Source organism: Wyeomyia smithii, chromosome 2, assembly GCF_029784165.1.
Source record: "Wyeomyia smithii strain HCP4-BCI-WySm-NY-G18 chromosome 2, ASM2978416v1, whole genome shotgun sequence".
In the NCBI taxonomy this organism is placed as follows: Eukaryota; Metazoa; Arthropoda; class Insecta; order Diptera; family Culicidae; genus Wyeomyia; species Wyeomyia smithii.
In genome coordinates, this window is record NC_073695.1 from 123398757 (window position 1) to 123415082 (window position 16326).

Consider the following 16326-nt stretch of genomic DNA (forward strand, 5'->3'; position numbering starts at 1 on the left):
TGTTTGAAATTGTTCTGCCTTTTTTTAAATAGGTATCTCAATACGTTTCAATGATGGTTTTAAATTGATTTCGAATATGTTTCCATTGCTGTATGAGAGTGATATTAACTATTCGGATACATAGACTTCTGGTTTCTTTTCGCTGCAAGTCTAGCACTTTTTACTACTTTCTGTTCTTATTTCTTTGTCGAAATATGCACAGCACGTTGTGTGGAAACGGGTTAACTCTACAGTGTGTATTACATGTTATTTATTCCGTCTATTTGCCGTATTCTGATATTATCTTATTCATATGGTAGGGTACCCTAATAAATGATACCGCTGACTTTATGTCTAGTGTTATGATAGAGTAGATCACTGATATTAGCTTTTCATTATTTTTTTTGTATTTCATTTTCGCGCTCTACGCCGAAAAAAATATTTTTCGGAAATCACTGTTGGTTCTATTTCCAATTTGAAAGATGACAAAAATAAAAGGAAACCTGTATTCGAAGCATTGATGGAATCATTACTGTTTTTCTAAAAAATCACGGACTTCATCAAAGATGTATTGTTTCCAAGAGTGTGATTTTCCTAGTTATAGATAGTTTTATCCAAATCACGTGATGAAACAATTCATCGCTGAAATGAAACTGATTTGCACAGCAAAAAAGTAATGTATTAAATACAAAATAGTGTGTCTATTTGGTTTTTTAAAATCTTTGGTACAAAAAAAATGTGTGATTTTCAGATCACTTTGTGACAATACAACAATACCAATTGAAGACAAGTGCCATTGCTTTTCTGATGGCATCATTTTTTTTATAAAACTTCGACTTCGCGCGATTTTGTAGTGCCGATTGGAACTATAAGTGCTGATAAAACATCATTTCACTATACAATCACTGTCTGTTAAATTTACGAGTGCCGATCTACTTTCGTGCTTAAATATAACTTTTTTTTTTGTAACTCAAGGATACTTGCACACATCGCATCAACTGTTTTTTTTCAACAAACGATTGTTGAAACTCCATTAAATATCAGACTAATTTCTCTTTGTTCTTTGCAGCGGGTTAAAAGATACTTCAAATATTTGACATGCTTCTTAAAATCATTGAGATTTTTATTTATTTTTAATTGGTCTACTCATGCAGGTTACTAATGTTTTTCTTTAACGCATCAGTAGTACAAAAAGCAATTACGGAATTAGACTTAGTTTAATACAAAGAAAGAATTCAGCATTTTTTAAAGCTTTCGCAAAGATCGTTCTATTCTGAGTAATGTAAAAACCGAACACAGTTTCTAAGTTAAAAGCACAAGGTAATAATGTTGCCTTCTATGTGACTTTATGCAATTGAAAATTTGTTTCTTCGATATTTTTGTTAGTTAATAATAAATGATTGAAGGTGGATAAATATACACACTTTAGTATGACGCAGATTGAAAAAGGCCCTTATATGTGCATGGAATACAATCGTTTTTGAACATAAATTAGAATCAAAATTGAAAAAATGAAACTTCCTAACTTCGGAAAAATTTTATTTGTGGTTCGCCGGGTTCGAAACATGTTCAAGAAATAATCAAGATTTTTTTGAATATTGGTTTAATTTTGATAACAACAATATTATTATTTTATAAATTTTAAGTTAACCATATTAAAATAGGTAACGTTTGAAACGAAACTCGCTAATTTTTTTATTGCATTAGTTGTTTGAAAACTTCTAACTTTATGTTGTTGGTAGCCGAGACTGTTGCAAAACTTGGCGTACGTGAACACTAAAAACGTCGGATGATTGCAATAATACTCATTATATGTTACGCAGTCCACCGAAAACTTTTTTCACTTGTTTTGTTTACATATGCAGTGAAATCGTAAACACGTCGAATTGATATGTCTGTACTTACATTTGCGCGTTTTGAGTAAGTAAACTTGGCATGGCGTGAAATAGTTTACAACGGCTAACGTCGTTTTGGTTGCATATTGTGTCGAAAATCAAAGTTTGTAAAGCTTGTTATCAAAATATGTGACGCATGCAATTGGTCAATGCGGAAGTGCCGTTTAAAAAAAGTTTCTGAATACTTAGAATACTTTTGGAAATAATCAGAAAATATTATTAGTGTTATATTCATAAGATCCGGGCATTTTATCGTGTTGTATGTTTTTATAAATAATCTATATATAAAACTCTTCATCTGCAAATATTATACTAACATGACTTATGTAACACACTAACGGTACGTGACACATTTGCGAAACGGTGCAAGCTAGTGCTTCATTCAAACACTTTCAACAGTTAAGTGTGTAACTATTAAACATAGGATTACTAACTTTGTAACTTAGTACCATTCCGTCTTTGTAGTTGTTTAACTTTAAGGATCCAAACGCCTGAGGAAATTTGCAATACTTTTAAAGTTGTTTGAGCACTATGATTTTTATTAGTTGTATTGTGTCAGTTTAGTTAAAATATTTTTTAAGCTCTTCAGGTTAGTTGTATTAGTATTCGTGGTAACTAGACATCAACAACTCTTTCTACAAATACTAATAACTTCTGACATGATGCTACTAGTTGATTAAATACTGTTGAAAAAAGGCTGGGTAGGTCAGCTAATAGTATTTAAAATTTGCTAGTGTGCTACAATGATCACTACAGTGCTGTGGCCCGAGCGGCACGTTCTCCATGTTAATCAGGAGATGTGCGCTTCGTTCAATACCTGCCGACATTATCGAGCAATGGCGCTGTTACAGATGGAATAAAAAAATGTTATGGAAACCAGTAGCAATCTATGGGAAGCATATACATCAATCAAGTAAGGCAAAGTCTAGGAACTAATATTTTACTGTCGGAACATGGTCTTACTATTGGTTGGTCACAGACCCAAATGCCAATATTTGCATATAGGACAGTTATGGTGTGTTAAGGATCCTACTGACATCAATAGTCTCTCTCAAGCCAAAATTTAAACAAAAGATGACTGGTTTTTTGAAGCAGTATTCAACTTCAAAATCAATTGACGGATCGGCCAATCAACCGCATTAGTTAGAAGTCGAAGTCATGTTTTAAGATGAAATTTTCGCAAATTTTTTTATATAAATCCGAAAAATCGTTAGTTTTACCTTATTACTTTAGTGTTATATTTTACCTGCCACTAGCCATTTGTTCCACAATTGATAATTAGAATTGTGATTGCGCAGGTATAAAGAGGAAATGCGCAATCATTTTTGGTCATCTTGAAGCATGGAACTATAGGAGGATCTTTCATATGTTAGGCAATCAATTCTGTATTACGATATTACCAATCGCCTGAAAATAAAATATGCTGTTTATTTTTCAATGTTGGTCGGAATTCGTTGAAATATCTATAAAAAAATCTTCATTAACAGCTACGCACAGAAAAATATTACCTACATTTTTTTCATCCGATTCCTGCCGAATCGAACTGAAAATATTGAAATTTGCATCTAGAGGATTAGAGAGAAGTATTTGGGAATCATTTTGTTTTATAAATATATCATACAAAGTCTTTGTGTTTTTATAACTTTTTTAAGCTCCTAGCATCAGAAATCATAATTTTCGAAACAAGTCGAAGTCTTACAACGGAATAAATTATAATTCGGAGAATGGTTTTGTAACTATCCTGTATACTGTGGCCTTTAAAAACGTAACAATACAATCAATTCACAAGAATGATCTCGGACGAGAAGAACTTTCCAGGAAAGTCAACTGAACTGACTAAAACTACTACGATTTATGGGGTTCAAAGCTGTGTGATAAATTCAGATGAATTTTCCGGACCATATGCTGGGAATAATTTGGAGTTTGGGGTTTCTATTTGACTGTTTTGATGACAACGTGGATATTGTCGGCAGACTTTTTAAGTGGGGGAAAAGCAGCACACTAAAGTAAACAGCATGGCAGCGATATCAGGATGTTAGTAAGCGGAGTTGAGTGCGACAGGGACGACGAGTTCAATAAGTAATGCATACTTTGAATTCATACTCCTCTGTTTCAGAAATTAGACAGGAAGGTTTCATTGAGCTTAGTTTGAATATGAAAAAGTTTTTTTTTTCCAGCTGAGATTTTAAAATCTTGTGGGTTTTAAGTGTTCATTAATGCACTTTGAATTTTTTGAAATTAATGCTCGTGGTAATAGTAAAATCTATTTAGATTTTGGTGTACATTTGCATTCATACATGGAATTTCGGTTCAAAATGAAAGTTACCAATATTAACTTCGATTGCACTCGAGTTAAGCGAATTCAAAAAGTTGGGTTCAACGTTTTAACCCTTAAACTCATTTTTTAAAAGTGGTATTATGGATAATGGGCCTGTTTTCAGTTTTATGTGTGATATACTAACGTGATGAAAATATCAAAATGGCATTGAAAGTGTGGTGCAATAACAAGAAATTGTACATAACCATGTGCATATTATTTAATAATAGAATGCCTAAGCCATTTTTCAAATTTACATAATTGCAGCTAGCTGCAAGATAGTGAGCGGTAGTGTCTATGCCAAGTTTTCAAGTGCCGCTCGGAACCACAAAGAAGGGTGTGAGTTTTAAGGTTGAAATTTCAGGTGCAAATATTTCAATGTGATGTATACTATTTTCTTAAATGAAGAGATCGCAATTGGCATCAGGCTGCTGGGAAAAATTGCCGGTTCTGTAATTGAAAACGAGAGTCTTTACACACACATGTTTGTACGCAACTGAAGAAAATCGCTGTAAAAATCAACCGAATAGCTCTGGTTTCTCTACTGCTATGTAAGGCGTCAAGTTAATTTTTAAGTTACTTTACCTTTCCAAGACCACACATTCTCTATAACCGCGACCATTTCAGAAACTTCAACGGTATTACAGAAAAGTTGAGGCCTGGAAGTCAATTCCTATAGATTGTGAAATTATCTCAGCAATAACAGTTGCTAATTATTTCACATGATTAGTGACGCATGTTTGGTTATCCATTGCGTACATTATTACTTTACTGAAATAATCAGCGACCATTAATGGGATTAAACATACGAACAATCCGCGTTCGCACTATTCAGAATTTAACGCCAACTTGATTATTTCCGTGTTGATTTTTTCATCGTCTTCAGAGTACAAAGTCAATATTTTGTTAGGGCCAGTAGAAGGGTCTGCAGGGGTCTTTAAGCGTACCAAATCTAAAACAGAGCAATAGAAAAAATAGTCTAACCACGCCTATGTAAATGTGTATTCACGATTTTATTGGTGGGTAAAATTCGTATGGTTCTAAAATTGATTAATGATTGTATATAAATCTTTTAGATGAAATGTTGATTGTTTTTGTAATATCGGATCCTATAAAAATTTAGTAAAACCACAGTGTAAACATCGGAAGATGGTTATTTACAATAAAGGATGTATACTTTGGTAGGTGGTATAACGACGTTCTTACTCATTAGTTTGACTATAAAAGATGGTAACGTGTTCAGAGTTAAACTGCCATCTGATATTTGTACAGAGCTATCAATTTTGGTGGTGATTAAAAGAAGTGGTGTATGTATAATATGACTCTGATTGATTTTTCAGTACTTGAGATATTTGGTTCTGCGAGTCTTCTTGACAACGGGTAATCCATCCAGTCGGCCATCCGAATAATACGAACAGTCAAGCAACTATCACCAAAAAGACAGTGGCCGTGTGGTACTTTTTAATTTATGCCTTGCCTTTCGATAATCGGCACTCGATACGTATAGTGGTGATATTTTGAGACCCGTTTTGTCCGGTATGATTTGGAACCTGGCTTGGGGATCCTTCTGGCTGCGTTGTGTCTGATACGAGCGCTGTGAATATTGTTTGGATGGATGAATTGTGAGTGGTCGTTTGGCGGAATTTTCGGTATCACTGCTAGGGACACCAACTGTTCTAGCTGAACTTGTGATGTTCATCTTTTTTGCTGGAATGTTTTTCAAATAATTTTGTTCTACATGGCAATTGAGTGGTGAATATTTGCTAGGTTTATAGATGGAGAATATGTTGTTTAGGAAGCTAATTGCATTATTATTGTTATTGATATTATTTCTTTTGCTAGATCGGTTTTTACTTACACCACTGCCTACATTGTTTCTCTCGTGGTGAACTTTTCTACTGAATTTGCTAAGTGATGGTGGTGAAAAAGTATTCATATTGTTGTTCTTTTCGTTTCCTTCGCGGTAATGATAATGATCCGAGTGATACGGATCATCGTCATGATAGATATCTATCACAGTTCCATTGTTGTATCGATTTATGTTAACGTTTTTAACTTTCTTCAGTGCTCCTGGTGGGTACTTTTCGATACACTCACTCGGTGATGTTGGAGATGGTTTTTCCAACTCTTCCCAATACTTTTCAAAATCAAAGTTAAAATCATCCAACTCCAAATCGGTAGAATCAGATGATGTATCGTCATATTTGCTCGGTGGTTTTACTTCCAACATACTTTTGTTTTTAGCAATGTAGGGTTTCGAAAAAAAGTTATTGCCTTTCACCTGGTATTGTTGATCAATGTAACAATTTCGGTTAAAAATGTCTTCAAATGATTTATGATAATCATCGGTGAAATCATCCGTATATTTTCTAATCCTGTCAAATTTGCCACGCAACACTTGCTTGGACCGCTCGTGCCGATAAAATTCATCGAAATCGCCTGCTAGATGCCCGGCACCGTAATATTCTTGGTCGTCGAATTCATCAAACACGATCGAGTTGTCATCGTTGTACATGAGCAGATCATTTTCTTCGTCATCCTCGAACAAGTCAAAATCTTCTTCCATTACATGCTGAGGTCGTGTTCTAGTCAAACGTCTGCTAATGTTATTTCGATTCCGTAGATTCCATTCATTCATCAAATTATTGTTATTGCTATTATGAATATTCTTAGTATCCTTACTAAAGCACGTCTCATTGAAGCAACCTTCACGATCACATATGCGCATCCCCAAAGGATGGAGACCGGTAAAATGATTCAATCGACCCGAGTCGGATAACGCATGCCCGGGAAATTCAACCATTTCGAAACAGTTACGGTTATAAGACTTGTTCACGTTGAACCCAGCTCCCATGCTTCTGGAGGTGCTAAACGAGTGCGATTTGGGAATTTTACATCTAACATTGTTTATCGCTATGCTACTTGTCCCACCAAAACAACAGCTATTCGATTTGGGGTAGTTGTTTGTTCGTTCAATTTGTGTTCCTATTGTAAAGATTTCTCCGTCATCTATATTTCCGTTTATGTCTCTATCGGCCTGAGATTTCCCCGTTTGGTAACTATGTACCATGGCTAAAGTTTGCTCTCCGTCTGAATTATCTATTGATTGATTGGAATATATGTTCTCGGTGTACCAATTCGGATCTAAGGATGTCTTTCTTTTGGGTCTTTTCACCGGGTGGTAATTGAAATGATGCCTATAATACACATGTTCCTGATTCTCATTTCTAAGACGTTGTTCTACGTTATATTTATGAACTTTCATCATTTGCATTTTCTTTTCTCGGAATTTTTCCCACTTTTCCCAATTTTTATCGTATGATTTTTGCATATTGTTTTTTCCCTCCTTATGATAATGGTGGCTTCTGGAATCATCATCTTGATCGCAGCTTTGAGATTTTACAGATTTTCTAGTTGCTTTTCCACTTATACTATTACTAAAAGTGTTGCTTCTAACAATGTTTTTATTTCTTTTATCTCGGTCACGATCCAATTCTTCGTCTTCCCGTAGTCAAACCTCTTGTAAATACTTCGACGGTATAACACCTTGATGATTATCAGCAAAACGGACCATGATCATTCCTCCTATCTCCTCCGCAATCTGAAAAAAAAAAACATTAATAACTCCAATGTCGCCATTGAGTCCAAAATGACAGTACCTGTATCACAATCTGATCTCTCTGCAGTTTCACTTCGCACCGTTCATTATCTGTTATGTGCAGAGGATGCGTCACCTGGAGTACTTTTTCCGAGGTTCCAAGCTTGGTGCAATATTTAGATGGAAAATAGCCAATTTTTCCTAAACATTTACCTTTCCACCAGTTTGCATCTGATGAATCGATAACAGTAACCTGCAGTTCGAAAGATTGTACCAAGTTTAATAGCATGCAATGGATATAACATAACATATTATTAGACTGGGGCACGGTTATATGGGAAAAAAGCGATGGTGTTATTTTTTCGCTGCCATGCACTTTTCGTGTTCTTTATGGATCCTACAACAACTGTTTAAATTTTCTGATCGATCGATGGAACTGAATTTTTGCGCCCGATTTTCAAAGTTTCGATACGATTTTATATGGAAAAATCCACTTTTTCAAAAATTATTCTCTAGAGATGTCCAGTTAGCTCCTAAAAATAAATCGATACCAGATATTTGTAGGAAATTTTCCTGGGAAAACTCTTCTCAAGACCGTGAGGTGCTACGATGCTTGTAGATTAAGTTATTTCCCTCAAACTGATTGAACATCTGACGAACGGCTAACCATTAAATTTTTCTAGCAATAGTGCTGCAGCATGCAGCTATTGCAAATTCAACCATGTGATAAGAAATGATATCGTGTAAAACTTATCTTGGCGGCTTCTACGAAGATACTATGAGCAAAAATCACACTTTCCAGCTTAATTCCACGCGAAAATATTTCTCATCCTTAAGTTAGTATGCATTAGCAGCATGCTGTAGCAGTGTTTCTGGAAAAATTCAATGGTAAGCCGTTCGTCAGACATTCCATCAGTTTGGGGTAAATAACTTTTTCTACTAGCATCGTAGCGCCTTACGGTCTTCAGAAGAATTTTTCCCAGGAAAATTTCCTGCAAATATCATGTATCGATATATTTTTAGAAGCCAGGTGGACTTCTCTAGAGAATATGTTTCGAAAAAGTGGATTTTCCAATATAAAATCGTATGAAAACTTTAAAAATCGGGCGCAAAAATATAGTTCCACCGATCGATTTGAAAATTTACACAGCTGTTGTAGAAGCCATAAGGAACACAAAAAGTGCATGGGAGCTAACATTTATTTTTTGTCCCACCCTAATGGGTATACCTTGTATCCTGCAATCAAATCTAACTCATCCTGGTGCCGAGCCTTAAAGTTGAACAACACGACGTGAATGTTAGTTGGCAGCAGTCGTTGCACCTTCTGAAATGCATAACATGAATAATGGAGCAATACTACTCATAAGCAATAAATATTAATTACAATATAGAATACTGCAGAGCAGTTGTGTTCTCATCAACAACTTTAGATAAAGAAAAACTTTAGATAAAGAAACGAAATGACCACGTGGTCTTTTTTCCTGGCTTATTATTTATTGTTGCCCCCAAGTCACGAATGAAGCTTTTGCATTTAAGAAATATAAAATGTAGGTACTAAAAGTTTAAAAACGAAAATGTAAAAAAATTAAGCTAATTTTTGGCAGTTGACAAATGAAAAGACCACGTGGTTAAAGTCGAAATGGGGGGGGGGGGGGGGGGGGTTTGCCAAAAGACCACGAAAGACCACGGGGGGGTACGGGGGGTATAAAAAGTGATCAAAATATGACCACGTGGTTTAGGAACGGCCCCATACGGTAGCCGATTGTCAAAAAATGCATTTGGGAAGGCAGCAAATGTGAATCAATTTTGGCCAATATCCAAAATTTTTGGAAAGTTGGCTAATATCCAATACGTTTCAATCTGCGGCATGTACACAAACCAGTGTGTTATTACTGTTCTTTGTTTTGCTAACTTTCGTAAGTGTGTTGTAGCCTGGTCAACATGACTGAGCATTTCTCACAGATGAAGAGAATTTTTAGACCCATGAGTTATTTTCTAAAAAAGCGTATGCATTTTGGCATAGGTTCAAAGCATTATAGCTCAGAAACCGTTGGTTGTATGAAAAAACAGTCTGAGAATGAGTTGTAGAGAATTAATAATGCCTCATAAAAAATATACATTATGCTAAAAGAAAATTTTTTTGACTAGAAAAAAAATTAAAATAAACACTAAATTTTAATTAAAAAAAAGGAGTTGATTTAAAAAAAAATCATAGAAACTTGGAGTTATTACGCAGCTTTTAAAAAAGTCTAGGATAGGGAAATAAAAATATTTTTTTTTATGAAAAATTGTTTTTTTTTTAATTTTAATTTAAAAAATTTTCAAAATTTTTGTATTTTATTGTGTTCTAAAAACCTCTTGGCAGTTAACAATCCAAATGCATTGGTTTACGAGTTATTTGAGAATTAAAGCTCGAAAATTTTTTAATATTTAAGAAAATACACGTTTTTCTTAACTCACTCGTAATTCTCCAGCAAAAACCATAAGTTTATTGAAATGTATGATCAATATTATATAATTCATTCTTTGGCAATAAGACGATTGAGCAGACGGTTCTCAAGAAAAGGGTTAAAATGGTTCAAATGATATATTCAAATATTTATTGTATATTCATTTTCTGGTTTTATTATCTAGAGAACATTTTTTAATGACCTGGGTACTTTACAGTACTAACGTTACTTGAAGTGATGAGTGATTGAAACCTCATCATTTAAAAGAGCTTCGCTTGTATCTTATTTCCTGGAATCGGAACAAAAGAGTGATACTTTTGTTTACCGGCAATTATTTTCAATTGTTTAAAAATATTGCTACATTCTGTTGCTTCTTTTTTTTTTTATTCTCGCTTATTTTTCGTCGGTCTAGTTCCGCCACTGTTGTGGCCAATCACCGACGCCCAGGGAGGCGACTCCACACCCAGGACCCTAACTCACGACCCGTTTATTAACGGACCGGCGCCAACGGCTTTACTTCCTCATGCGATGGAAGGCGTGATCCCAGAGATTTTTCGCCTCAGAAAATCTCCCGGTGTCGGCTAGGATTAAATCTAAACCAGTTGGGTTGGTTGTGAGTGGATCACGCCACCTCACAACCATCGACACCTATGTCGGCGGTGAGATTCGAACCCAGGCGTCGAGCGTGGTTGGCGGAGACGTTACCAACCACACTAGGCCCCCGCTCTATCTGTTGCTTCTTGTTCATATTCTTCATATGATACTCAACAAAATAACATTTTTGATAAATTGGCATTACTTTTTCGCTTAGAGCAATTCCACAAAAAAACGGGTAACCAATTCAATCGATCATTTTTGATTTGGCTGAAACTTTGCATAGATGTTTCTATTAGCAAAATATGCCATTTTGTTCCATTGATTAAAATTTTTGGAGCATGACATATTTTTGGGAAGCTATTTTAAAATGCTATTTTGGGAAGGTTATCGGTTAGACATCTTCGCCAAGGTTGTAGATAGCAATTTTGTTTTTAATGAAAATAAGTTCAAAGAAAATAAAAATTATTTATCTGAAAAGCTCATTTTTTAAAAATCTTTTTTTTTATAAAAACTACAAGACTACCTAAACGATGAAAACGGTCCGGATAGAAGAAATTGAGAATAAAAGTTGATTTTAAAAAAATAATTTTTTTTTAATTTAGCGTGTCTTTTTTTTCGGAATGACAAAGTTTGTGTCTACAACTTTGCCGAAGATGTCACACCGATCAAACAAACCGTTTTTGGCCCTAAAAATATTTGTAATCATAAACGCCTTCCCAAAAAAGCATTTACTCGAATCAAAAATGACATTTAAAAAAAATTAAAATTGGGACTTTTTTGTGGAGCTGCTCCTTAGTTCAATCATACAATTCTTTCGCGTTTGTAATGGGATATTTATTTTCTTGCCATTTGTTTTAATGTGCCACCAATCGCATCGCATGGGCCCTCGCCACGATAAAACGCATAACATGCCACTCTGCATCTATGTTATATTCTGTTTTGAACTTACAAAGACTTGCAAAGTTTTTTCTATACAGTCATACCTCGATATAAGGCAACCTCAATATAACGTAACTCGATATAACGTAACTGTTTAAGATGTATTGAAATTGAAAATAAATGATCCAGCAACTGTTTTTGGGGTATAAATTGCTTCAAAAAATTTTGTATTAAGTTTTTAAACCAATAAAACCAAACCAAATTTTTTTTGCTTGTTGAAAATTGTTCTAAATGGACATAAGAATAGTTTAAAAATACTGATAGGTGATGAGAAATAGGTTTTCACGCATTTTTGAGTAACCTCCTGTATTAATTGAAAAAAATATTTTTGTTTGCTTCTGAAAATATTTCTAAATGGGCATGAAAAAGATTTGAAAATACTGGTAGGTGATGAAAAATAGGTTTTCGCGCATCTTTGAGTAACCATTAACATTCTTGAATAAATAAAAAAATTTTTTTTTGCTTCGATGTAACGTAACTCGATATAACGTAACGAAAATAAAAATGAAGTTGCCTTAAAACGAGGTATGACTTTATTTGTATATTTGAGTGTTCCAGATTCGGAATAAAAAAACACAGGGTCTTCACATTTTTTTTGAATGTCTTCCATTTGTATTCACAAACAAACATGTCTTCACCGCAGGGTAAATGTCTTCCATTTTGCTGGGCTAAAGTCAAACAATAATTATATATTTATGTACACGGGAATGGCATCGCTGTCAGCTACCATACATTTGACGCGTTACCAACATCACTGGCACTGGCACCCGAAAAATGGGCAGTTTACCCTTATCTTATGTTGATTCGGGCAAACCGGCTAAATGTTGACTGCAATTATTAATAGCATATCAGACAGTTTTGAGCAATTTCTTAAGGTTTTTTACATGGTATGTGATATTCTAAGTGATATTTAGTAAATTAATTGTGTCCCAAAGCAAAGTGAAGCAAACTGTGACAGCAGAAAAAGTAGTTTTGTGACAAACGGTACAGAAATAGATGTTCGTAACGCTTGAAGGCTACCATACCATTCCCTTGTTTATGTATGAACAATTTGGTTCAGTGTAGTTTGCTTTTTTCTTTTGGTAGTTGGTTGGTACCTAGGACAGGACGTAACAAGAGAAACCAAAAATCACCCAAAGTTCTGTCAAAGTGAAAGTCCTCTCTGATTGGTCGATTTTATTTAGCGCACTGTTAAATTTTATTATTAGTCAGTACGGTTGGCCGTGCTGCGAAAAATATCGATATTTTTTATTTACACTGTTTCTGCTTACCAAGTGAATGAACAGCGTTTGGTTCAACAATTTTCGAAACTTTTTCATACACCAGACTGTGTAATGTCTATAAAAATCAACATTCGAAATGTTATTCATGTTTTTGAAACTACGTATGATGAACAATAGCAGATTCATTTCATGAAAAGCAAGAGGAATCCAAAATGAGTTAAAATTATGACTAATTCAAATAAATTTAACATATATCTTTAAATCAATTGAAGATTCAATAAGCTAGCATTATCAAATGAATTAATCAAAATCAAAATCCAGAACTCGCACACACTTAAAATTTTTTGCCGGGTCTCGGTAATTTATTGCCGAGAATGGCACCACTGAGTGCTCGGTTAAAAAAATAATGACAGCTGTCACATTTTTTCGTGAATCTCGGTTCACCTAACTGATATTTCGGCTCGTTAATATTTTGTGCCGAAACTTCAGTTAGGTTGAACCGAGATTTTCGAAAAAATGTGACAGCTGTCATTTTTTTTCTAACCGAGCACTCAGTGGTGCCGTTCTCGGCAAAAATTACCGAGACCCGGCAAAAAAATTTAAGTGTGCAAAATCCTTGATATTGATAATTTCTTTATTAAACATTTTTGGAAACACTGGTAAGCGTCGTGCCGAAAAATCCCAATGTTTCATGAGGGCAGTTTTGAACGAAAAGAAGAATAACTAGAAGCCACTCGTCACGTTCTGTCCTAGGTTGGTACTAGTCAGCCTATACACGAATATATTCGAAATATATAATGTATAGGTTCGCTAGTTGGTACCTAAGAGAAGATCGGCCAAGTGGCTTCTTTCTCTTCTTCTTTGCTATGAAACAAACACGCTCGTTCAGTTTTACTCTAAATTGGTTAGAAAGTACTCACTTTCGTATTTTGATTCAAAATGTCAAAAAATGAGTAATATTGATTAACGAAACTGAGTAACTTTCACCCAGTTTTCGTATTTTTTTGTTTTGCTCACTTTTGGGTAACCGTTCATTTTATATCAGTTTGCTGTAAACAAAAGCTAAGCATCTAACAGTTCCCTGTTTGTTTCGCTTATTCGTACATGGATTTTGTTTTGAAAGTACTGCAACGAATAGTTTACAATAAAATAATAATCCGCTCTTTGATATGTGAGCCACAAGTCAAATAAGTGTGTGCTGCAGTTGTGAGGGAACGAAACGCGAAGAATGAGTGCATAAAAACATCGGACACGTCCGCTTGTTCGAATAACTTCTGTTTTTGTTACATTGATTTTGTAACATATTGATCAAGTTATTCGAGTGGTCAGATCCATATTCTTAAATCATGGATGAGACGGTAATGCTTATTCTTTTTGTTATACTAGTTTGTTCCTGTATAGCTGGAAGTATACTTTTAATCGTGATGCTGTTAGAGGAAAAACTAAAAATGTGTTTATGTTTGGTGCTAGGTTGTTGGTGGGAACAGCCCTTACAGTCATAATACCAGAAGGAATTCGTTCCTTGTACGATGGAAGCTCGAATGGAAGCAATCTTGAAGTTAAATACGTGGGCACCTCTCTAACACCGGACAATAAACACAGCGCTGATTTATCCACATTTGGGCTCTCCCTAGCGCTGGGCTTTGTCTCCATGATACTTGTACCGAGTTGTAGCTTTTTTACGCGAAGCAATCCGAAAGATGGTAATAATATAAAATATTAATAATTAGGTAACTTGATGGGAAACAAATCTACAACATTTTAACGTTTTTTCTTATGTTGTTTTCAAATTTTAATTTCCGAATTTCCTAATGTTTTCTTTTGCGTGGGGAAGTCAATTTAACGGAATTGAGTCAAAATTTACCCAATTTAGAGTAAAAACGGCCGAGTGTGTATCCCCGGTTGAACATTATTTTCGTCTGCCTCACGCAAAATCCAGTGCAACCCGAAAAATTTATTTATTTGATATTTTTATTTTTATCTAACAAAAAACACAACAATGAAAATTAGATTACAAAAAATATATAAAACAGTACAGTAAAGTTTTTTTTTACACGTTTTTTTTTACACGGTTTCATTTTACACGATTCTTTTTTACGACGATTTTCCAAATAACACGATTTTTTTTACGTCGTTTTCCCAAATAACGCGATTTTTTTTACACGGTTTTTTTGCACGATTTTTCGTCTTCGCGTAAAATTGTTACAGTAAGTAGCAGTAACGGTAACAAACTATAATAGGCTGTTTTTACACAGTTTCATTTTTACACGGTTTTTGTTTTACAAGATTTTTTTTACGACGTTTTTGTGTTTGTGTGTGTGTGAATGTGAGTGTGAATGACGTGTGTGTGAATGTGTGTGTGAGTGACGTGTGTGTATGTGTAAGTGGCGTGTGTATGTAAGTGGCGTGTGTATGTAAGTGGTGTGTGTGTATGTGTGTGTGTTTGTAAGTAGCCTGGGTGTGTCTGAGGAGCGTGTGCTTGTGAGTAGTGTGTGTATAACGTGTATGTGTGTGCAAAAATGTATTCATCCGAGGTAAATTTATTCATGACAGAATACTTTTATAGGCAACAAGTTAATTATTTTTTCTATTAGTTTGTATGCTATGGTTTATGACAGGTGTATCTGTTTTTTGTGAAGTGTTCATGGATTGTTGTGTTTGATATTTGTACGTTTGGTGTGTGTTATATACTATGGCTATGGCAGAATTAAATCTTTACACCCACAATAGTCCCACGTCAAGCCTACGTTTGTGCACTCGAGCACATACCCTTTAACTTTTTTTACACGATTTGTTTTTGCACGGTACGTAGAATCGTGTAAAAAAGAACTTTACTTTACAATGAAAAATATTCGGCAAAACACTTAACTCCTGTTGCAAAATCAAGGGTAAAATTGCTTGTTTATGAAGAAATGCTTGATTTCACGTTACCACGAACAACTAAATAAACAACATAATAATAAAAAGAAATACCTTCGCTGCATATTCGACTATTGCGAGAGATTTTCAAATTTGGAATATCTTTTTCAGATTTTACGCATATTTTTAGCCACTGTCGATAAGGTTCTGCATCTTTGGGAAATCGATAAAAAATTACGACCAAACGATTGGCACTTCATTCAAATTCTTTTTTGCTTTTATTTGTCGCAACCAAAACAATATTGTGTCCACAATATTTCACTTTTACTTACTCAATGATTGGGTCAAACATCAGCTGTTTAGCAACACGGCAAGCTGAAACCTTTTGGAATATTGTCACACACGCGTGCTGTCAAAATCAGCCAATCACGTTTGGAGCAAAAAACCTGGAGCAAACCGAGGTATCATC

At 34.7% G+C, this 16326-nt stretch overlaps 1 protein-coding gene across 1 annotated transcript in view; it reads right to left on the reverse strand.

Annotated features, from left to right (window-relative positions):
* Positions 1-132: 132 nt before the first annotated feature.
* Positions 133-16326, reverse strand: part of LOC129725800 (uncharacterized) — a 181548-nt gene continuing 165354 nt past the window's right edge. Inside the window, 3 exon segments of the mRNA XM_055682025.1 lie at positions 133-7792; positions 7851-8042; positions 9018-9113. Coding sequence (XP_055538000.1) covers positions 5621-7792; positions 7851-8042; positions 9018-9113 — 2460 coding nt within the window. The 3' untranslated portion in view covers positions 133-5620.